The sequence below is a fragment of the Sciurus carolinensis genome, chromosome 2 (genome assembly GCF_902686445.1).
Source record: "Sciurus carolinensis chromosome 2, mSciCar1.2, whole genome shotgun sequence".
In the NCBI taxonomy this organism is placed as follows: Eukaryota; Metazoa; Chordata; class Mammalia; order Rodentia; family Sciuridae; genus Sciurus; species Sciurus carolinensis.
In genome coordinates, this window is record NC_062214.1 from 171,475,836 (window position 1) to 171,499,052 (window position 23,217).

The window sequence follows — 23,217 nt, forward strand, 5'->3', positions numbered from 1 at the left end:
CCTTATGGACAACAGATATGTAATAAGCTTCATCTCATGTCCAGCACTGACCTCATGTTAGATCAGCACAGGGACAGAAATTGGGTAACATTTTTCTTTCTTGTAGGAGAAAGAAAGGGACTCTTCCTTGAGAAAGTCAAGGTCACCTTCATTATATTTAAAAGAACATCAAGCAATGATTTATGCCCACGGCCTAATTTTCAAACAGGATTTTACTAAAATGTGTCAAATAGATCAGTAGCCAGTTTATTTTTAAAGTCCAAACTATAGGGAGGTTCCATTCCCAATATTGCCAGAAAGTTCTATTAAATTTGTCTCCCCAACACAGCAAGTTCAGAAAGTTTCCTTTCATTATAGTCTGAAAGGAGTATATACTTTGTTTATCCACGTATGTGTTAATAGAGTTTCATGTAAAAAACACAATTGTTTCTCAATCAAATGTTTTCTTAAGATGACTGAAGTCACGAGGTTGGTCTCACAAACACATTGAGCACATTTGCTAAGGGCAAAGATCACTTTCTTCCACTCTAGTGTCCCCAAAGTGTTCTATTACTTGAGAGGTCAGGAATTCCCCTCTCATGTCTTGTAACCTCTGACCTTTGCCTCAGACATTGCCTGTAGCTCCTGTACTACCCTACCAAGCAGGAGAGAATGTTCCTATGTAGATGATCTACCTTTTTTTTTTTTAAAGGGGTCATTTTGAGCTCCACGATCAGCTTCTTTGACCACACTCAACTCACTCAGTTCACCTGTCATTTACATCTGAATAAAACCCAGTCCTTCTCAAGACAAACATCACACTCAAACCTTTCAGAAGAGCTTCTAGATGGGAGATGCAGCCCCCTATACACCATGGCATACCCATATTTTCCCAAAACAAAAACAGATGTAAGCTCTAGTAAAGGCTTAGGGTCTTAGCAATAAAGGAAACAGCAATAAAAGCCGGGAGCTGGGGCGAATGCCTGTAATCCTAGCGGCTTGGGAGGCTGAGACAGGAGGATCAGTTCAAAGCCAGCCTCAGCAACAGAGAGGCGCTAAGGAACTCAGTGAGACCCTGTCTCTAAATAAAATACAAAATAGGGCTGGGGATGTTGCTCAGTGGTCAAGTGCCCCTGAGTTCAATCCCCAGTATTCAAAACAGAGAGGGGGGGGGAAAAAAAGCAATAGGCTAGACAAACCACACAGAACTAGACTTGAATCACACCATGGGAAACTGACTCAGTCCTTCTCTTGCTCAATACCTCCATTCCCACCCACCACCTCTGTTAACATTTCCCATTCTTCCCACCTCTGAACTTCCCAACTAGAATGTACGCCATGCTGGCAGTGGTCTGGTCTATGCTATTCACCACTATATCCTTAGCACATAACAGAAATCAATACACAGTTGTTAAATGAATGAACACAGTACACAATGTCTAGATGCTACATTCTCTCTAGGGGAGGGAACAGGATGCTAAGAATTACCATTAAGGATTCAACCCCTCGGACTTTAGAATAACCTGGAAGAAGTTATTCAACTTCTCCAGGACTCAGGTTTTGTCACCTATTACATGATAACATAACCAAATTTACCAGCTAGCTACAACAATTAAATATGATCATGCACAGTGGAGACGTTTAGGAAATGCTAGAAGTGTTGATTGACACTGTAGTTATTGTTGCCCTGTACTACTGCTGAATCACTACTACCACAGAATTTCTTCCCATTATCCCAAGAAAAAACCCTCCTTAGGGAAGGTTTCCAACAAATGACCCATTAAAGAAATAGTGATAGGCAGGTGCAGAGGCACACACATGCAAATCCAGCAACTCAGGAGACTGAGGCAAGAGGATTACAAGTTCAAGGCCAGTCTCAGCAACTTAGTGAGCCCCTCAGCAACTTAGCAAGACCCTGTCTCGAAATAAAAATAGAGGACTAGGCTGCAGCTCAGTGGTAAAGAACCCCTGGCTTCAGTTCCCAGTACAAAAAAATAAAGAAAGAAAAGAAAAGAAAGAAATAGAGGTAATTGGACATACTCAATTACTTCCTACCTTTCCCTCAAAAGGATGCATCTTTTTGATTAAAAAAAAGTTACAACATTATATAATACATATATTATGCATGAGAAAGTATCAGTAAGTCTTCTTCAAAAGAATGATGTGACATGATTCCAAGAATTACTACTACACCAGAGACTCACTAAAATGATGTTCTCAGTTTAACAGATGACACAGCTTTTGCTTTTGCTTTTTTGGGGGAGGGACAGGGTCTAAGTTGCCAAGGCTAACCTTGAACTTGTGATCCTCCTGCCTCAGCCTCCTGAGTTGCTGGTTATTACAGGTAAGTGCCACCACACCCAGCTATGACACAGTTTTATAAAGAGATCTTTCATGTCTGAGGTGGAGAGTGAAAGGGGCCTAATTCCCATTCCATATGGAATTTGGCAGTGGAGACTGGTGAAGTAACAATACAACAGATGATACTTTAAAGTCAATAATAATAATAGTAACCCTCCCAGCAATGTCATCCTTTGAATTCTGATAGCACCCTTTCTGTCCCACTTGGCCATTACTCACCCTACTTCTATATGCTAGTCTTCTATTATCACTACACTATCCTCTCCCAAGAGCAAGCTCTTTGCCTCAGTGCCCCTTTGTTATCTCCTTCAGTTGCCAGCACATAGTTGCCACTTGCTGAAATAACTAATTTATTTCCATGAGCTCATGCTGCAGTTTGAGGAATGTGTCCCCTCCAAAATTCACAAAGTAATGTCATCACCAACATGACAGTAGCAATAGTAAGAGGTGAGGCCTTCCAGCAGCAGAACCGTCATGGATGGGAAAACAGGGCTTGAAGGAATAGCATGCTTCCTTCCATCCCTTCCACCATGAGAGGACACCGCAGAGGAAGAGGCATTCAAGGGCACCATCTTCGAAGCAGAAACCCTGCCCTCAGCCAAAACCGTCAGTGCCCTGATCAGCTTCAGGTCTTCTGTTAGATCACCATAAATGGACAAGATATTCATATCATTCATTCCACAAATAATATTTGAATACCTACTATGTGCCAAACACTAATATAAATGCTGATGAACAGAAGAGTCAAAAACCACTGCCTGACGAAAATACTCTAAAATTGGTGATGGTTGTACATACCCTGTGAAAATACTACAGGCCACTGAGCTGTGTACTTTAAAAGGGTGAATTACATGGTGCATGATCAAATCTCAATAAAGCTGGGGGTTTTTATTTGTTTTGGTGCTGTGGATAAAACCCAGGGCCTTTACATGCTAGGCAAGTGCTTAAGAGTTATATCCCTAGCCCTCAAAAATGCTGTTTTCTAAAAAGTAAATGCAACCTTAAAAAGATTAAGATATTAAGCATTTTTATGATAAAAATTCTTACTTTTCTGTAGTTTTATAATTTCAGTATTTTCACATGCTAGGTCCATGTTATTTTTACAACTGGAAAACAATAAAACTTATATTAAATTTTTTTTTTTTTAAAAATCACTGTCCATGGGGAAAGACTGTTTTGGGGTAACAAAAATGTCTTAGACCTAGATAAACAGGAGCCTGCATGACAAATACGTAACCACAAACTCTACTGTTAAATATCATTATAATGCACCAATAAAAAATATGGGAAAATTTTTTAAAAAAACTGAGTGGGCTGGAGTTGTGTCTCAGTGGTGCCTAGCATGTGTGAGGCTCTGGGTTCAATCTTCAGCACCACATATAAAGAAATAAAAGTGTTGCGCCCATCTATGACTAAAAATATACTTTTTAAAAAATTGAAAAAAACTAGATAAAGGGAATAGTTGCATAAAGTTGTGTGTGAAAGTACCAAATATCACTAGATTGTACACTTTTTTTTTGTAGCTATAGATGATGGACAGCATGCCTTTATTTTATTTATTTTTATGATGTGCTAAGGATCAAACCCAGTGCCTCACACGTGCAAGGCAAAAGCTCTGCCACTGAGCTACAGCCCCAGCCCCTGAACTGTACACTTTAAAACAGCTAATAGGGCTGTGGGTATAGCACGGTAGTAGAACACTGCCTAGCATGCATGAGGTCTTGAGATCTATCTCAGCATGGGAAAAAAAAAAAAAAAAAAGGCTACTCTGTAGATTGTACAATTTATACTTCAACTAAAAAGCAAAACTCAAAAACACTGCCCCTGGGTCTGGGGTTGTGGCTCAGTGGCAGAGCTCTTGCCTAGTATTGTGTGATGCTCTGGGTTCAATTCTCAGCATGCAGATAAATAAATAAAATAAAGGTCCATCAACAACTAAAAGAAATATATATTTAAAAGAAAAAGGGGCTGGGGAGATAGCTCAGTCAGTAGAGTGCTTGCCTTCCAAGCACAAGGCCCTAGGTTCGATCCCCAGCACCAAAAAAAAAAAAAAAAAAAAAAAAAGGAAAAGAAAAAAAAAACAAAAAACACTGCCCTCATTGAAATTACATTATAATGGGAAGAAGAGACAATATTCAATTAAAAGATATGGTCCATAAAATATCCATCAAGTGAATAAACTGTGGTATCTCCATGTAATGGAATAATACTCAGCAATAAAAAGTAATGAATGCCCAAAGGACTTAAAATCAGCATACTACAGTGATGCAGCCACATCAATGTTCATAGCAGCTCAATTCACAATAGCTACATTGTGGAACCAACCTAGATGCCCTTCAATTGACAAATGGATAAAGAAACTGTGGTATATATACACAATGGAATATTACTCAGTCATAAAGAAGAATCAAATTATGGCATTTGCTGGTAAATGGATGAAGCTGGAAAATATCATGCTAAGTGAAATAGGCCAAGCCCAAAAAACCAAAGACCAAACGTTTTCTCTGATAAGTGCATGACAATATATAATGAGGCGGGGTGGCAGGGGCAAGAGAAGAATGAAGGAACTTTGGATGGTGTAGAGGAAAAAGGGGTGAGGGGGGTGTGGGACAGAAAGATAGTAGAATGAAACAGTAATACCCTATGTATATGTATGATTACATGAATGGTGTGAATCTACATTTTGTACAACCATAGAAAAGAAAAGTTGTACCCTATTTGAGTACAATGAAGCAAAATGCAGTCTGCAAAAATAAAAAAAGATTTTAATAAAAAAAAGTAATGAATGAATTACTGAAACCCACAAAAACATGGATGAAACTCAAAAACAGAAGAAGCCAGGTATGTTGGCCCATACCTGTGATCCCAGCTACTCTGGAGGCTAAAGCTGGAGAATCCTAAATTCAAGGCCAGCCTGAGCAACTTAATGAGAATCTGTCTCAAAATAAGATAAGAAGGGCTGGGGGATATAGCTCCATGTTTGTATGCTTGCCAAGCTTTACAAGACCCTGGGCTCAATCCCCAGTACTGCCCATCCCCCCCCCCAAAAAAAAAATCACTGCAAGTGACAGAAGCCAGACTCAAAACAATACTACATGATTCTGTTTATATAAAATTGTAGGAGATTCAAATCTTAAGCTATAGTGATAGAAAGCAGATCAGTGATCGCTGGGGAATGATTTCCTAGAGGCCCAAGGGAACCTTTTTAGGTGGTAGAAATGTTCATGTCTTGATGGTGGTGGTTACAGGTCTATTGAGTTGTCAAAATTCATAAAACTATACACTTAAAATGTATGCACTATATCATGCATAAATTATACCTCAAAAGTTGTTTTTTAAAATACATGTTATGCCAAATGGTAACATACAATGAAGGAAAATCAAGAGATAAAACTAGAAATACAAGGTGGGGATAAGAGTTGCTCTTTTAAATATGGTGGTCATCAAGGAAGGCAGCACTTTAAAGCCAAAATGTTTAGGGCAGCCCTTTCAAAAAATGTTGCAAATTCAATTTTCTGTGATAATGAAAGAAAAAGATACGTTATAATCAAAAATAGTACATTAGCCTAAAATCATTCATATTTAGCTATAGAAACTTTTTTCCCCTGGAACTGTCAAATTTAGTTTTTTAATTCATGATGGAGGTGCTGAGGGTGGATAGTAAGGGGAAGGCATAGAAGAGGGTGTAATGTATAAAGCTGCTCCCCCGCCCATCAGGTGCAGTAACTTTCCCCGCCTCCCAACCACTTGTCAATCTGTGAACATCCTGGCTAGCTATCAGTTCATCAGTCAGCTTGCAAGCATCCTTCTCTGATATTGGTCCTCAGCCTGGCAGAATTCAACTGTTTTACTGTAGCTTCCCCACCATCTTTTTCCATTCTTCTTCTGTCTGTCCTACACACTTTCCACTCCTGGCTTTCCACTCTCTCTAGCGCGCGCCCTTTCTTTTCCTTTCTCTTTTCCTCTCATTTTCTCTCTTACCCTGCAGAGAGACACTGCTTAATAAACTCCCTTATGTGATTTCCCGTGTCTGGCGTGGTTCCGTGGAAATTCCCTTACAGAGGGGAAGAGAAAAAGCAGAGGAAGAAGGGAGGGAGGCTGTCTGTCAAATAACCCAGATCCAAATATCAGAATTTATTGAGACATTGGGGGGAAAACGAGTGACCTATCAACTACAAATTAGTCAAAGGCTACGCCAAAAAAAAAAAAAAAGGGGGGATCCTCAAATAACCGCTACTCAAAGACAAAGAAGATAGCTGGGTTTTCCAGGGAATAATGGCATTTACCATCTCTCCCCAGACTTGCTTAATCTTGATGAGTTTTCATTAAAAAAATAAAATAAAATAATTGGGCTGGGGAGATAGCTCAGTCGGTAGAGTGCTTGCCTTGCAAGCACAAGGCCCTGGGTTCGATCCCCAGCACCGCAAAAATAAATAAATAAATAAATAAATAAATAAATAAATAAAATATATTTTTTTTAAGAGTTGGAAGGGTGTAGGTAAGTAGTAAAGCACTTTCCTAGCATGTGTGAGACCCTGTGTTCCATTTCCAGCACTGAAGGGAGAAAGAAAAAAAAAAAAACTAAACTTTTTTTTCTGAGAGATTATCCAAACTAATAAGGCATGCAACTGGTAATTCAAAAAATGTTTATGGCTATTGTTGAATGATACATGAAAGGTGAATTGAGCTCCTTCAAAGAAAAGGTTGTAAGAAGTTAGGAAACAGTGTAGCCATGTAATAGTATATTCACCAGACAGAAGCAATTGAGTTGGAAAGTAGAGAAATTTCTAGAATATACTTTGACTACTGGGTTGGTCAGGATCATGTTATCCCTTAAACCTGGTGTGTCTGTGCCAGGATCTGACTGTCATTTTTTTTCTGGTGCTGGGGATCGAACCCAGGGCCCTGTGCTTGCAAGGCAAGCACTCTACCAACTGAGCAATCTCCCCAGCCCATGACTGTCATTCTTATGCATTCTACAATGTAGAATTAGGTTTTCTCAAAAAGACAGTAATAATCTTCTCAAGATCAGGAAGGGAAGAAACAATTTTGTTACAGTGGTTCACTTTATGCTTTGAATGTAGCCCTTGCTGCTCTGCCACTGCAATTTATTTTTTAAATGGACATGTTTCTTTCTCTTCCTCTTTCCCTGCTCCTCTCTAATCTCTCCTCCTCCCTAATCTCAGGGGAAACAGGGTTACCTTTCTTCCCCATTTTAGGCAGATTGAGCTGTTCCTGTACATACCCACCATAAGAACAAGGAATCCAGACTTTAGGAATGGAACCAGACCTCAGAAATGACTCCCCCACTAACAAGAGAATTACAACTCCAACAAAGAACACGTGGAACAGAGCCTTTGAATCACCTCTTTAAAAGCTCCCTATTGATGGGGAGAATCAGCCTCTAGGACAGGAGTCCCCTATGTTTCTCCTTTGCTCCTTGGAAGCAATAAAACTTTCCTTTTTCTCAAAACCATGTCTGTGTTATTGGATTGGCATCAGAGGCGAGGACCGAGCTTTCCGTAACAATTTCAGGAGCTATCAAAAGGTCAAATTATCCTACAATGAGGTCAAAACAGATGTCAGAGCCTTACATATGGCTGGTACACATCTCTGCCCAAGAATCCCAGTCACCACCAGGCTGACCACATAAACCAGTCAAATAGAGCCTCTTAATTGCTGGCAAAGGTCTTGAAAAGAGGGGCGCAATGAACGAACACATCTTCCAAGGGAGAATCTACCCTTTCCTGCCTCTAGAAATCCCCTACATGTCTCTTCCCATAAGTTCTTCCAATTCTTCATGTCTGAACTTTCTGTGTCCATGTTTTTCTTCCCTTCTTCATGATCTCTCCACTAGTTTTCCTCTGATTTCCCATCACCAATCAAATGTGCCCAATATGCCAGAGGCAGTGGTGGACACCTGCAATTCCAGCTACTCAGGAGGTTAAGGCGGAGGATCAGAAATTCGAGGCCAGCCTCAACAACTTGGTGAGACTCTATTTCAAAAAATTAAAAAGGGTGAGGATATAGTTCAGTGGTAGAGCACCCCAGAGCTCAATCCCTAATACCAGGGGGATAAACAGGACTCAATATATTTAGCAGTTCTAACCTCAGATAGAGAGGATTTCATAGGAGCTCCTACCAAGGCAGGCAAGAATCCAGAACAGTTCAGTCAGTCACCAGAAGTGCTTCTGTGCTAAATAATCTCTGATAAACTCAAGGGTGGTACAGCCAGTGAATGCTCCATAGGAAAAAATATAAGATCAACTTAAATATGAAATCTACCTATTATATTAACCCAAGCTTGAAAAGTTAAACGGTTGTCCAATTAAAACAATAAATAAATAAATCACTTCAAGGAACTGATAAGAAAAAAGAGAAGCACATAAACTGGAGGTAACTTAAAATAGTTAAAGAGAGGTTCCCTATAAAGCTGACTCACAGTGGTTTCAATGGCTTATGTAGGTCAAATTTTAAACATCCTGGTACTAAACAAAATAGTCGCCCAGGTTAAATGCCAGGAATCTGTTATATCTGAATGAGCCCAAGGCTCAGCAAGCTCACAAGATGCTAAGCAGAAACCGAAGGCACATAACAGGGGCTCTTTCATCTTTCTGTTGCTCTGAGTCATCCTCAGCCCTGTGTTTCCCAGTAATCCCATTTAATGCCTCCCCTTCTACCACCATCACTAAACAAAGGGGCTTTTACTTGGGTTTGTGAGTGAAAGACGTTGGTGGGGGAGGGACACTCTGCTACTCATCCAATTATGGTTTATTATTTTGATGGCTAGCAAGCTCCCAAGCAGGTCTACATTTTTTTGTCACTTTTTTTTTTTTTTTTTAAACCTGGCACTTAAGAAACCCATGGTAAATGTATTCACGTTCTTAGCAGAATTTGCCAAAGGGGTAACCAGACACTACACCAAAAATTAATCCTTACACTGTAATGGTCTGGCCATTTGAAATGAAAAATGGGAAAATTCAACGATGGAGAAAATTATTCTTTCACTGGTTCATAACCTACTGACCAAGATGAAGCCCCGAGGGGTTTCTGCCAGCCTCTCTGAAACAGAGGGCCAGGACAGAACAAGCCCCAAGAAGCTACCCTAGACCAGGAACCACAGGGAGGACAGGACCAGAGGCCAACAGTAGATGAGAGACTAAGACAGATGCAGCACAGAACTGTGGCAGAACAGCAAGGTTAGTTTGCGGTGAAGAATTCCCATACAGTAAGAAAACACTCTCTGCTATTTTCCATTCCTGAATCCCACTAGAATTACGCCTCTTTTAGCCAATTAAAAAAAAAAAAAAAAAAAAAAAAAAAGTTCCAGTATTTTGGGCAGCACTATTCTGGGACTGTAAACAAGTGAAGCAGCCAAGCAACGTGATGGGTCTTCTTAAAGGAACGGTCTCAATAAGATGACCATAGACTTGGCTGACGGGAAGGACAGAAGACTTTCATCTTGGACTCCCATTTCAAAGAAAGCACAAGACTACTTCTGAGTCCAGGAGGGCCTGGCCAGGTGGCCACTTTATTAGCCTCTCCTGGGTCACTGGGCTTCTTTATCAGCCTGCAAGGTCAGCATGAGGACTTCACTGCAGGAGATTTTTGCCATGAAAAGCTCCTGGGCCCAACTGCTGTCCCAGTCTCCCAAGGCAAAGGAGGTGAAGCTTCTCTGCTCTGCTCTCTTGAAAGGACAGTCATGGGAAGTTTGAAGAAGAGAGATCAAGAGGAGAATGGAGTGTTGGTTAAAAAAAAAAAAAAAAGGAAAAACCTATGTAAAATTTTGGTAGGTTTTTTGTTTCTTTAATACAAAAATGAAGGAAGGTGAAAAATCCCTTTTGGTGTTTCACCTTTACTCCCCTTGATTGGTAAATATCTGACAAAACAAGATGTCTGACTTCCTTGAGACCCAACAAATAGGAAAATACCATCCTCTTCCTCCACTAAGAACCCTAATTGCTAGAAACTATTATTCTGACCTTGAGTGATTAGCTAAGGGTGTTCCCTCTGGCTCCAGAAGATTATAGATGACTTGTCATTGTGGACCATTTATTTATTACCAGGCTCTAAATCTTTAAGTCCTTTGGTTTTCCTAGTACTGATCCACTGAGGCCTAGAAAAATCAACGGATACAACCCAGAAATACTAACCATTTCGACTACAGAGGTAACAAAATATTCCAAACTCATTTCACCAGCTGGATTATTTCTGAGAAGTGAACAGAACCAAGAGAAGGAAAAGCTGGTATATGGTTAAATTTTTTGTTCCTGATACATACACAGATTATCACATATAGGTATATATTTGTGTCTGTGTGTATACACATACACATATGACATATGATATGTTTATCATATATATCTTTTTTATTTTTAGATACTGGGATTGAACCCAGGGGCACTTAACCACTGAGACACATCCCCAACCCTTTTTTTCTTTTGAGACAAGGTCTTGTTAAGTTGCTTAGGGCCTTGCTAAATTGCTGAGGCTCCCTCAAACATGCAATCCCTTCTGCTTTATTCTCCCGAGCAGCTGGGATTATAGGCTTGTACCACTGTACCTGGCTATCCCAGATATATATTCCACTTCATTAAGATCCAGATCCCTTATTAGATTGAATCTTTATCTGTTAGATCAGTTTCTCAGTCTCAGCACTATTGATATTTTATACCAGATGATTCTTTTTGTGGGGGGCTATTCTATGCTGTAGGTAAGATATTCAGCAACACCCTGGACTCTACCCGCCAGCCAGTGGCATATAACTCCTAATCCCAGTTGTGACACACAAATGTCTCCAAACATTGCCAAAGGCCCCTGGGGGAGCGAAATCACTCCTGGTTGATACCCACTATTTTAGATAATACAAAATGACATTAATTTAGCTCTTATTATATAAATCAAGTACTTAATCTTATCAATTTAAGTCAGTAAAATCTGGAGCATTAGGTGGGTGGCATTTGCACAAACCAAATGCCTAGGAGTCACTACTAAATTCTCACTCGTCCCCCCATACATCATCATTTCTAATTTTTTCCTCCAGACTTTGTCCCAGATTTCATTCCTCTATCTTCCCCATCTAACTCCAAATCCATTTCACTTTCTACAGCAGTTTCCTACGTGGTCTCTCTATTTCTCCTACAATCATTACAGTCCAGTCTACACACTAAAGTCAAGAGATGGTTCTTAAAAATTTGTACCAAGTCAGATGACCTCCTCAGTCTCATCCCTCCCATTCCCCTTAAAATTAAATCCACACTTCCTTCCATGGACCACAAGACCTCCTGTATCTGGCACCTGCTTACCTCTATGCCTCTTTCCTTATCACTCTCTACCAGCTAACTCCAGCCACACAGGCATTATTTCTACACCTCAAGCATGCCACCTTCGATTTTTTCCCCAAGTCCCTTCCATCTGGACTTCCCCAATTAGTAAAAAGAGGTGTCTGCTTAAAAATCACTCCTACAATAAGAGCTTCTCTGACCAACCTGCAAAAGTGGCTTCCGGGCTGGGGTACTGGCTTAGTGGCAGCACACTTACCTAGTATGCGTGAGGCCCTGGGTTCCATGCTCAGCACCACATAAAAATAAAGGTATTCTGTCCGACTACAACTAAAACTTTACATATTAAAAAATGGTGACTTCCAACTCACTCTTCCTTAATAATACTTACTACACCTGAACCCATCCTTTTGTTTTTTTGTTGTTGTTTTTGTGGTACTGGGGATTGTGGTTATGTGGCTCTACCACTAAGCTATGCCCCTGGCCCTTTTTATGTGTTTATATGTGTGAATCTGCTTTCCCCATATGAAGGTAAACTCTATGAAAGTATGAGCCATGCCTTATTAATATTTTGTCCCTGGAACCCAATAAGTGCATGGCATATAACATAAAAAATGTGATGGCTAGCAGGCCAAAGATGTCAATTTAAGAACCACACATGACTTCCTACTTCTGACATACAAAGTCAGTCTCTCCTCAAATTTACCAGTGGAGCACACACTCAAATGATAAGGAAAGAATAACATTTTTGCCTCTGCAAAGAAAAAAAAAAAAATTTTATCTTTTTAGATTTTCCAATAGAAGCTGAGTGATTCTTTTTTTTCACTTTTTTTTAAAATTATCAATGAACCTTTATTTTATTAATTTATAAGCAATGCTGAGAATTGAACCCTGTGCTTCACGCATGCTAGGCAAGTGCTCTACCACCCCAGCTCCTGAGTAATTCTTGAATTACAAGCAACAAATGTTAGGGAACTCTAGGCCACAGGATTTAAGGAAACCACATTACAACAGCAGCAGCCTACAAAGTGCTAAACTGATCCCAATGGATTAAACTGAAAATTATCAAAACCCATAAATGCCTAGAAACATGAAAGGGGAAAAAAAAAAAAACAGGACCTAATTCTGAGTCCTCAGTGTTATAAGGAAGAAATATTTCAATAACACTGTCTCTTACATAGGTGTAGAATTATGTTTCCTTTGATCCTCACAACCACCATGAAGAACCATGAACTGGTACTGTTGACCACAATATTGAAGTTTAATTTGAAAGTTGTATTATTTAGTCAAAGATAGCAGAAGTATAATACTTAAAAGCTAGGATTTTAGAGTCAGATGCCTCTGTTCAAATCCTTTGCCATTTACTGTAACTTGATCTTGGCAAGTTACTTGTCTCTGTGCTTCAGTGTCCTCATCTCTGAAACACAATCTACTTCCTAGGGTGTGGCAGGCTGAATACTGGCTTCTCCCCAGTGATGTCCACATCCTAATCCTTGGAACATGTAAATATGTCACTTTATGTGGCAAAGGGAACTTTGAAGATTGACTGAGTTAAGGAACTTGTGATCAGAAGATTATGGTGGATCATCTTTGTGGGTGCCATCGCAAGGATCTCTATAAGAAGCCAGGAGACAGAAGGAAATGTGACAATGGAAACAGAGAGGGATTAAAAAGATGTTACACTGCTGGCTTTCAAGTGGGATGACAGGGCCACAAACCAAGGAATGCAAGCACACTCTTAAAGCTAGAAAAGAAAAGGAGATAGATTCTGCCCTGCAGTTTCTAGAAGGAATGCTCTACCAACCTGTTTTAGTATTTCTGGCCTCTAGAACCAGAATAAATTTGTGTAGTTTTAATTGCACTAGATTTGTGATGAGTTGTTATAACAACAATAAGAAAATAATAGATAAAACAATAGGATTATCATTATGATTAAATGGTCTTATACAAGTACAAAGAATAGTTCCTAACAACAAAGTAAAATTTTAACTATTATGAGAAAAGACCAGAAATGAGGGGATATTCACAGAAGTACTTCAGATTAAGAAAACGAATTTTCAACTGAGAATGGTGGAGCACACCTATAATCCAGCTACTTGGGAAGCTGAAGCAGAAGAATGCAAATCAAGGACAGCTTTGGAAACTTAGCAAGACTCGGTCTCAAAATTAAAAAAGAATTTTGGGATGTAGCTTAGTGGTAGAGCACCCCTGGATTCAATCCCCAGGACTGGGGGGCAGGGAGTTTCATAACCATGGTAATAGCTAACATATGTTTTAAATTTTGTAGTTGTTGATAGACAGCATGTCTTTCTTTTGTTTATTTTTGTATGTGGTACTGAGAATCGAACCCAGTGCCTCACACGTGCTAGGCAAGCACTGCCAGTGAGCTACAGCCTCAGCCCAATAACTAGTATTTAAATTTCACATATCATCTACAAAAGATTCCATTTCTAAATACAGATACAGGATATTCATCACATCCTTGTTTGTAATAAATCAAATATCCAGTAACCCATTAAGTTCCAAGTTTTCAATTCTATGTAGAATGATAGGACATAATGGGTTAATAGGCTAGATTACAGAAAAGTTACTCAAATAAATACTAGGCATCCTTTAAATAATGAGATAGACCTAAATGTCCTGGTATGAAAAGTCCCACAAGATATCCTTTAGTGAAAAAAAGGCAAGAACAACCAAGCATAGTGACACAGGCCTGTAATCCCAGCTACTTGTGAAGCTGAGGCAGGAGTTCAAGGTCAACCTGGGCAATTCAGTGAGAACTAGTCTCAAAATTAAAAAAAAGAAAAAAAGAAAAAAAGAAAAGAGCTGGGAGTGTATACAATATAGAACACCCCTGGGTTCCATCTCCAGCATCAAATGGTGGGGAGGCAGGAAGAAGGCAAGTACAGAACAGCACGCAATGTTAAGTTCCATTTTTGCTTAAAAGGGAAAAAATAAATATATTTATAATTATACATAAAAAAATCTATAAGGGCATGCAGTTAACTATTAACGGTGATTGTTCTTTAAAAAAAATACAAGGATACAAAGTAGGAAGGAAACTCTTTCATTATATGCTCTTTTATATTATTTTGAGTTTTTACTACTTATATGTGTGATACCCATTTTGAAAAACTTAAGTTATGATGTCACACGTTAATCAGTAAGAATTTATGCCCTAACAATGTGCTTACCATTGTACATGGCACTGTACAGGGCAAAAAAATTCTCTTACTCTCCAGGAATTTATAATCTAGATTCATATCAAACAATCATCTCTCTCATTGTTTTGGACAGTCACCCATCAGAAAACTGAGGCAGCTATTTTCCTTAAGAATTTATCTACTTATGACTGTGAGAATGAATGTTCACCTAAAATGAATAAATTCTGTGTCTAATCTATTAGTTCCAACCAATATTGCCCGTAATTAATAAACTCTATTATTTCCAGGGAACTGGTCAATATTTACAGAGAGGAAAAGCAGAAGTCTTTTTACCCACAGACCTGTTACATACATATGATATGCTACACACAAAAAAAAGATGAAGGACAAATGTCATCTCCATTTACATTTTTATACACTTTCCTAATTCTCTAAGGAACATAAATCACTATTAAAAAATAATAATACACATTCTTCTTCCTCAAAAACACATTCTTCTTAAAAATGTCAACATGATATTCATAAGGATTACTGGCTAACCCCAAATCTTACTCTCACTTTAGGAAAGTACCAACAATATAAACTGTGACTTTCCAAAGACTGACATTAAGACGAATTGATAGCAAAACCAATAAGAATCATCCAAATCCAAGTGCTCCATTTATAAAATATTTAGTCCACAATGTCGCTCAATTAGAGCATAATCCATAATGAAGACATTATTGCTGACAAGGGAGGCAGAATGGGATCTGGGTCACTCTTCCATAACTCTATTAGTTCCTCTCAAACCAATAAAGAAAAGTCTGTGTTAGCAAAGTATTTAGTGACAATGGAAGTACACAGGAATCATGATGTTATTCCTTTCCACCAGCTTACCCAAGGAGGAAAAAAGTAGAGATGAAATACATTTAGTGGGTAAGAGGTAAATGGTAACTTACACAGGTAATCTTCCCATCTGAAGATTAGTCATCACCACACAAGTACTGAATGGACCACAATACCTGAAGGATACTGACAAAAAACTCATACTGGACACTGTGTGCCAGGCCCTCTGAATAAGTCCTTTCCATTCCTAATCTCTCGGAATCCTCTCAATAATCCTATAAAGTTGACATGAAACTGAGTTGCAGAATTGAAATAACTTGCCCATGGTTATACAGTCAGTGAATGGTGAACTAGTATGTGAATTCAAGTGTCTTCCCTTGAAAGCCCATTGGAATATGTAGACATGACCTTACCTCTTCCCTGGTCAGATATTACCATCTCCTAGCTTCACCCATGGCTCCCCGCAACTCAAATCAAATATCCTCTAGTTGTTCTCGATGTCCACACTGGCTTCCATTGATTAGAAATTACTATGGTTTAAAAGTCCCCTCCGAAATTTAGGTTGAAAGTTAATCTCCAGATTCATATGTGGATGGTATTTAGAAGTGGAACCTCTGGGAAATAACTGGAGTTAGACAAGATCATCAAGCTGAGGTCCTCATAATGGGATAATGGGACTGGTGGCTTTGTAATAGACCTGAACAGTAGCATGCTTGCTGTCTCATCCTGTAATGCCCTCTGCCATGTTATGATACAGCAAGAAGCCCGCACCTGATGCCAGTGTTGTGCTCTTGAACTTCCCAGCCTCCAGAACTGTGAGCTAAATGAATCTTTAATCTTTATAAATGACTCAGACTCGAGGATTTGCCACAGCGACTAAGAAGTCTCTACATGAAAAGAAGAGGCTATGTGGAAAGAATACTGTCCTTATAAAAGACACTTTTTTCTTGCAGTGGGGTGGAGAGTGAGCTAGTGCTGGGGAATCAAGCGCAGGGCCTGTTCATGCTAGGTAAAGGCTCCCACTGAGCTACAACCCCAGCCTTAAAAAGCACTTTGTAAAGACTTCTCTCTCTAAATCAAGACAGTAAGCTCATACCTTATTACCTAACACTACCATTTAGTATTTCTTTCCCTGGATATGCACAGTCCTTCATCACAGACATTTACACACAACATGCCAAGTATTCTCTTTCAGAAAGCTATTTTAAAACAGTTCTGTCGAATAATAATAACACCACCTGGTATATACTGAGCATTTAGAATGCAACAAGCTTTACAGTCTCATTTCATCCTCACAGCAGCCCAATGACACAGGCAATGTTCCCATTTGACAGATGAAGAAACTAAGGCTCAGAGAGAAGTAACTCATCCCCAACTCATGAAGTTCGTAACTAAACCTGACTCTAAGCCCTTAGAAGTGTTGGCTTTTAATGATTAAAATGTGAGCTTCTGCTGGGCTCCACAGCCCAAGCCTATAATCCCAGCAGAAGAGGCTGAAGTTGGCAGATCCCAAATTCAAGGCCATCCTCAGCATTTCAGCAAAACCTCAGCAATTCAGCAGGACCCTATCTCAAAATAAAAAAAGACAAAAAAGAACTGGGAGTGTACTCCAACGGTAAAGCACCGCTGGGTTCAATTCCCAATAACAACAACATCAACAAAAGTGAGCTCCTCCTGGGCTCTTTGAGAGCTACCTTCTAACAACAGATCTGCTCCAAGGTCATGTGAATCCCACCACACCCGAGTGCTTACCTGAATCTCTTCATTTTCATCTACTAGGAGGAAACTCACAACCTTCTCAGTCATCTTCTTCCTCTTGGTCTCTTCATCCATCTCTTCCCCCTCCAGGGACTCCTGGACCTTACTAACATGGTACACAGTAATGGGGTGTCTCCTCCTGTTACCCCCAGAATGAGTCCTCTTCTGGCACTCCAGACACAAGTTGATTTTACAGGTCTGGCATCTCACAGCTGCCCTCTGCCTAACACCAGGAGAATGCCCATTAGGGCCCTTGCAGGGGTCACAGTAAGGGACATGGCCAGCTTTGAGTCTTATCCGCTCATGGTTTCGAAGGCGCTCCTGCCGATGGAGCTCCTCCTCACAGCGGAGACACTGCAAACTGCAGCACTCATCACACTCAAAGACGGCTTCATCAGTCCCACTGCAGGCGTAACTTTCCTGGCACATCAGCCCTGGATTCAGGCCCTTCTCTGCTGGGGAAGTCTGGGCACTCATAACTCAGACTGGTAAAGAAGCACACCCACCATATAAGAGTCACTGAACTTTCCCAAGGAGCAAAAACAGAGTCTGAAGACCGCACAAAACTTCCACAGGCTTCTAAACACCTTATAAAAGAAAACCTGTCCTATTACAATTCTTTACACACTCACAAATGGTTGATTTTTTTTAATTTTCTGCCTCCAAGATTCTTGTAACAGCAGCAACATTGATTTGGTTTGAAGGTTTCATCCTTCATAAAGTGCAGGCAAAGAAGCAGTCAAATGAATTCGACAGTCTTTGATGGCAATCAGAATTGTGATGGGTTCACAGATGTGGGCTCATTTCTTGTGCCTCAGCCACAAAGTTTTTGTAATGAAATAAAGTGGTCAGGAGTTTTCAGTATAATTCAATCTCAAGTTGATATTTCAGGACATACCTAGAATAGAGGAAGGAAAAGGATTTCACTCATCTAAAAAACAGAAGTGCACCTTAGATAAACAAACAAAAAGACTGATTAAATACTAAGCCTAAACTACAAAGAGAACTCTCATTTTTGCTGGTAAAACTTACACTGGCTTTTTCTGATACTAGAAATTTCTTCCCAAAATCAAAGGTAAGGCTCCTCCTTTAAAAAACAAACATCACTTATAGGCCCAGGGCATTTAAGACTTTGCTGCTCTATTCCCCAGACTGATGACACTCTGATCATGTAATTATTAAATTTAGAATCAAAATCACTAGGCAGGGGCTGGGATTATGGCTCAGTGGCAGAGCACTTGCCTCGCATGTGTGAGGCACTGGGTTCGAGTCTCTTATTTTATTCATTCATATATAATGTATGAATAAAATAAAGGCATTGTGTCCATAATTTTTTTTTAATCACTAGGCAAACTGTCCTTGGAAAAATAACTCTCTGCACCCCCATCTGCACCTCATAGTTAGGAGGTGGAGAAAGAGACCTATAAAAAGCTAAAGAAAAAATTTAATAACAATAAACTTTAGACCTATCAAAGTCCTGGGCAGATCTGGTTATCCTTGTAACTGTACTGTTTCAACTCTAGACAGACGCTTAGTAAGGCCTCTAAAGCTGGAAACAACAATCACAATTTCAAGTTCAAAAACAATAACAATTATTGTACTTCCTTTTGTCCCTTCTTTCGGAAACTGGAAAAAAAAAAAAAGGGGGAGCAACAGGAGGCAGGATTCCTGCACTATGGCCCACGGCAAAGACAGGCCAATAGTGAGTAAAAACAGTTTTTTCTCTTGGTCATTCAAAAACTAAGTTAAAAATAACTTCGGAAAAAAAGATAACTGGGGCAGGATAGGGGCTTTGGTAACTTCTACAATTACTCGGTCCCCCTAGCTGTGACCCCCCCCCCATTCCAACACCCCAACCAAGTGTGAAGTCGCCCTTTCAGATATTCACTCCTCTCCCACAGTAATCAATCTATCAATCTTATTTTGAGATAAACAAGGAAGGCGAAGGGAGTGACCAAAGGACCTTATTTACACCCTAACCTCTAGTCGTGCCCAGGCTGCTTCTAAAACGGAAACGAAAATCAAAACTTGTCACAAATGAAAAAAACATAAAATCATCCTTCAAAACACCTCATCCCCACGAGGCCAAGCAAACATTCTGCCCATTCGGGCCCCCACCTCGACGCCTCTCTCCAACCCGGGGTTCCTCACCCTTCCTTTTTCCCGGACAACACAACCACAACCTAAGGGACAGGAGCGAAGCCGAAGAACAAAGAAGGCCCCCCAAAATCCCCCCCACGCCGGCACAGTCCGGAGCCGAATCCATTGTTTATGCCACCCCACCCCCACTCGAGCCGCACCCGGCCCCCCTTCCTCCCGGGGGCAGCCGGAGCCCCAGGACGACAGCTCGCCCGGTGCAGGGCCGTGCCCTCCCAGCCCTGCCCGCGGCGGCTCGGGGATCCCACCACGGAGCTGCTTGGCCGCGGCGAGGCGGCGTCTGGGGGCGGTGGGGCGCCGGTGGGGGCGGGGGCTGTTCCTCAGGGCGCCGGTGGATCCATCCACATCTCCATCTCCGCCCCACTTCTCCTTCGTTGCCTCCCGGGCTTCCTCCTCTCCTGTTGTCAGTTGGGATCAGCTGATCGGAGTGAACTTCTCCCAGCTCAGACTAACAGGAAGGCGTGAGCCTTGCAGCCCCGGGAGGGAGGAGCGGCAGGGGGCGGAGCCCGACGCCGGGGGGCTGGAGGACACGCACAGCCTCCTGGGAGTTGTAGTTCTCGAGGTACATCCTCTGCCATACATCCCGGAAGTGCAGGATCCAGGCGACTACAACTCCCAGACTCAAGCGCAGCTCTTGCAAGCGGTCGGTGGAGGCAGGCCATCGAGCATTTCGGGACTTGGAGTCGTTGCACTGACTGGTTTTCTCAGGTTTCAGAGAGTTGTTTAGGGTAGTGGCTAGGTGAGGATGGCGCTAAATTAGACCATTGTTGTGATAATGCTCAGTGTAAATTGGAGATACTGAGGCAAATAATGTGGTTTCAAGTAGCCCTGTATTGCAAATCATTCCTTCAGAAATGTGTAAAAAACAAGCGCTCTTCAATTAGCCAATTTCATCCAACACAAACTGGAAAAAATTGGAAGAATCAAGATAATTTTAAGTAGTCTTGAGAGAGTTTTGTTTTCTCTGCAAGGGTGATCTCCAAACCCATCCATTTTTTTCCCCTGCCTGTTTTTTTTTTTTTTGTTTTTTTTTTTTAATTTTTTTTAGTTTTTAATGGACCTTTACCTTATTTATTTATATATGGCGCTGAGAATTGAACACCAGTGCCCCACACATGCCAGGCAAACGCTCTACCACTGAGCCATAACCCCAGTCCACCTGCCTGTTCTTTTTCAGACCTTTCCCCATATAACTTCAGAACTTATACATTTTAAATTCTTTTAGACAGGCTACGCTTTCAATTAAACTTTTAGACTACAGTGTCTGCTAATTGTTAACACTATTAGCTGACTTTTTTTAGAATGGCCTTATTTTTGTTTAGTGCTTTCACCTTTTTTCCATTTTTTTTCCATTTATTTCTTGAAACAACACTGAAAGAAAACCTGATATTATGAAAAGAGCTGTAGTCTGTGATATCTAAGATTCAGTGCTTGTTCTAGAAAAGTTCCTGACTACATAGGTGGCTTAAAAAAAGAAAAAAAGAAATACATACACACACACACACACACATATATATATATACATATATATATATAGGGTAAGTCACTCCGTCTCTTCATACAATAAAGGAATTGTACTGTGTAATCTCTGAAGTCCCTGCCAGTTTCAACGTTCGATGATTCTATCTTGATAATCGTTAACCCAGGAGAGAAAACCAAGATTAACTGACTTGCCAAGGTCAAACAGCAAGGTATTGACAAAGCTGGGAAAAGACTTCATCTCCTGATTTCAAGTAGGACCCTTTTCTACCTTGTGATTCATGGGACATAATTAAATAGTTTTTAAAAAACTAAATCTACATTATAAGGAATGAGCCATGTATGAGGATATTGCTAAAAATTATGTCTCCAAGATTGGGTAGTGGACTAAATATGCAACATGTCTGATATTTTTTCCTATGTCAGATCACAAACCAGGATATTAAGAACTAAGCTACCTGTGGCCCTTTAAAATTAAAATGGTCATTGGACATAAGGGGGTGTCAAGAGAGGAAAAGCAGGAATTCTCCAAAGGAAGTTAAGATAAAAAAGAAACTAGGCTGAGACTAGCCAACAGACCATATAATTTCCCTAGGAAGTTTTATTCCTAGAATTACCAATAAAATTTCCTATACCTGGACTGGTGTTGTGGCTCAGTGGCAAAGGCTTGCCTAGCACATGCAAGGCACTGAGTTCCATTGTCAGTACCGCATGTAAATAAATAAATAAAGATCCAATGCCAACTAAAAAAATACGTATTATTTTTTTTAATTTCCTGTAACCTAAATAGATTACTTCATATCCTCACTTATAAAATAAGGACATTATTATATTCTAGGAACAAAATTATATTTAATAAATCCTTCTAAATATTTTAAAGATTCTAAAAGAATCCCCAAAACTGTGTAAAATGGTTACCTCCAAGGAGAGCAACTAAGGGTGTATAAGAAGAATTTTCATTTAAACATATTTGTACTCTTGAATATTTTTCCTTATCTTTTTCTCTTTATTTGGGGGGAGGTGTGGTGCTGGAGGTTGAACTCAGAATTCTTGAATTTTTTTGCTATGTAAGTGCAATATGTCAATCATAATGAAAAAATGAGTTTACTTTTTATTTCTTTTAGCAGATAATTGGGGTTTTTAGATCTATTTCTGTTGTCAGTTGTTTTTGCTCATTTTCAGTCTTTGCATGCTCACTTATTTTTTTACTATGAGTTACATTTTTCTTGGAAAATTATTTGTGGGAATTCCTTTGAGGCCTAGCATCGAGGTTTATTCCTCCAGAGAGGATTTGCTTTTGCTTTTGTTTTTGCCAGGAGAAACCACTTTAAACTAATTTGCTGTTTGATATTTTATTCATTCATTTATTTATATGGACCACCAGGAGATTCATATCTGAGCTGCATACCCCTGGAAGGGTTGGCTTTTGGGTCCATTGTCTCCCACGTATACCACTAAAATTCCTTCTCATTCCAAGATAACTCTCTGGTCTGTTAGGTAGCAAGGTATTTACTTCCTGTTCATTCATATCGGTATTTGATTTCCCAGATTTAGATTTCCCACTTCCACTTCCACCAGGTCCTGGACTTTTCTTCTGGCCCCTGGGACCTAAAACTAAAAAAATAAACTTAAGTTACCATATAAGGCATATATCCTCAGGGTAAGTGACATCTTTGTTCCACTTTCTTTCTAGATCCTGTCTTCACCTAGATTTTGCTCTGATAATTCTTATCTTCTGTTTACCAAAACTTTTTAATTTGTTTTCAGTGGGATGGTCAGTTGACATATTTATGAGCCTTATTACAGGAAAAAAAAAAAAAAGAACAGACAAGCTAATAGCTCAAGAGGGGAGCCCATCAGGTCATATGGTGGGCTTCTGGCTGTTGGCAGTGTTCTACTCTTGACCAATCTTCACTTGCTAATCATTAAACAACTCATGTCTCTTGCACTCTTCTATTTGTATGATGTATCTCACAATTTAAAAACCAAATAAAAATTTAAATATGAAAAAGAGATTATCAAAATAAAAGATACTATGAAATTAGGCTCTCCAAGATAAGCAAATCATAATAAACTTAATAAACTTGAACTTAATAAAATCATTTCCTTAAGTCAATCAACATTTTAAAGGTGTTAACACTATTTTATCACAACAGGTGATACAAAACTAGTAGAAGACATTTTTCTACATTTGTCCAATTTAATTTCCCATC

The 23,217-nt window shown here is 39.8% G+C and overlaps 1 protein-coding gene across 2 annotated transcripts in view; it reads right to left on the bottom strand.

The window, feature by feature from the left end:
* The window catches only part of Zfyve1 (zinc finger FYVE-type containing 1), a 57,088-nt gene extending 37,098 nt beyond the window's left edge, over window positions 1–19,990 (bottom strand). The window contains exons 1-2 of one of the 2 annotated variants that reach the window (XM_047541585.1): window positions 19,777–19,990; window positions 17,363–18,266 (exon numbers count right to left, since the gene is read on the bottom strand). In XM_047541585.1, coding sequence (XP_047397541.1) covers window positions 17,363–17,845 — 483 coding nt within the window. In that variant the 5' untranslated portion in view covers window positions 17,846–18,266; window positions 19,777–19,990. Of the gene's footprint in view, window positions 1–17,362; window positions 18,267–19,773 lie in introns of both variants that reach the window. The other variant, XM_047541584.1, reaches the window with a different exon arrangement.
* Between the last annotated feature and the right edge of the window lie 3,227 nt (window positions 19,991–23,217).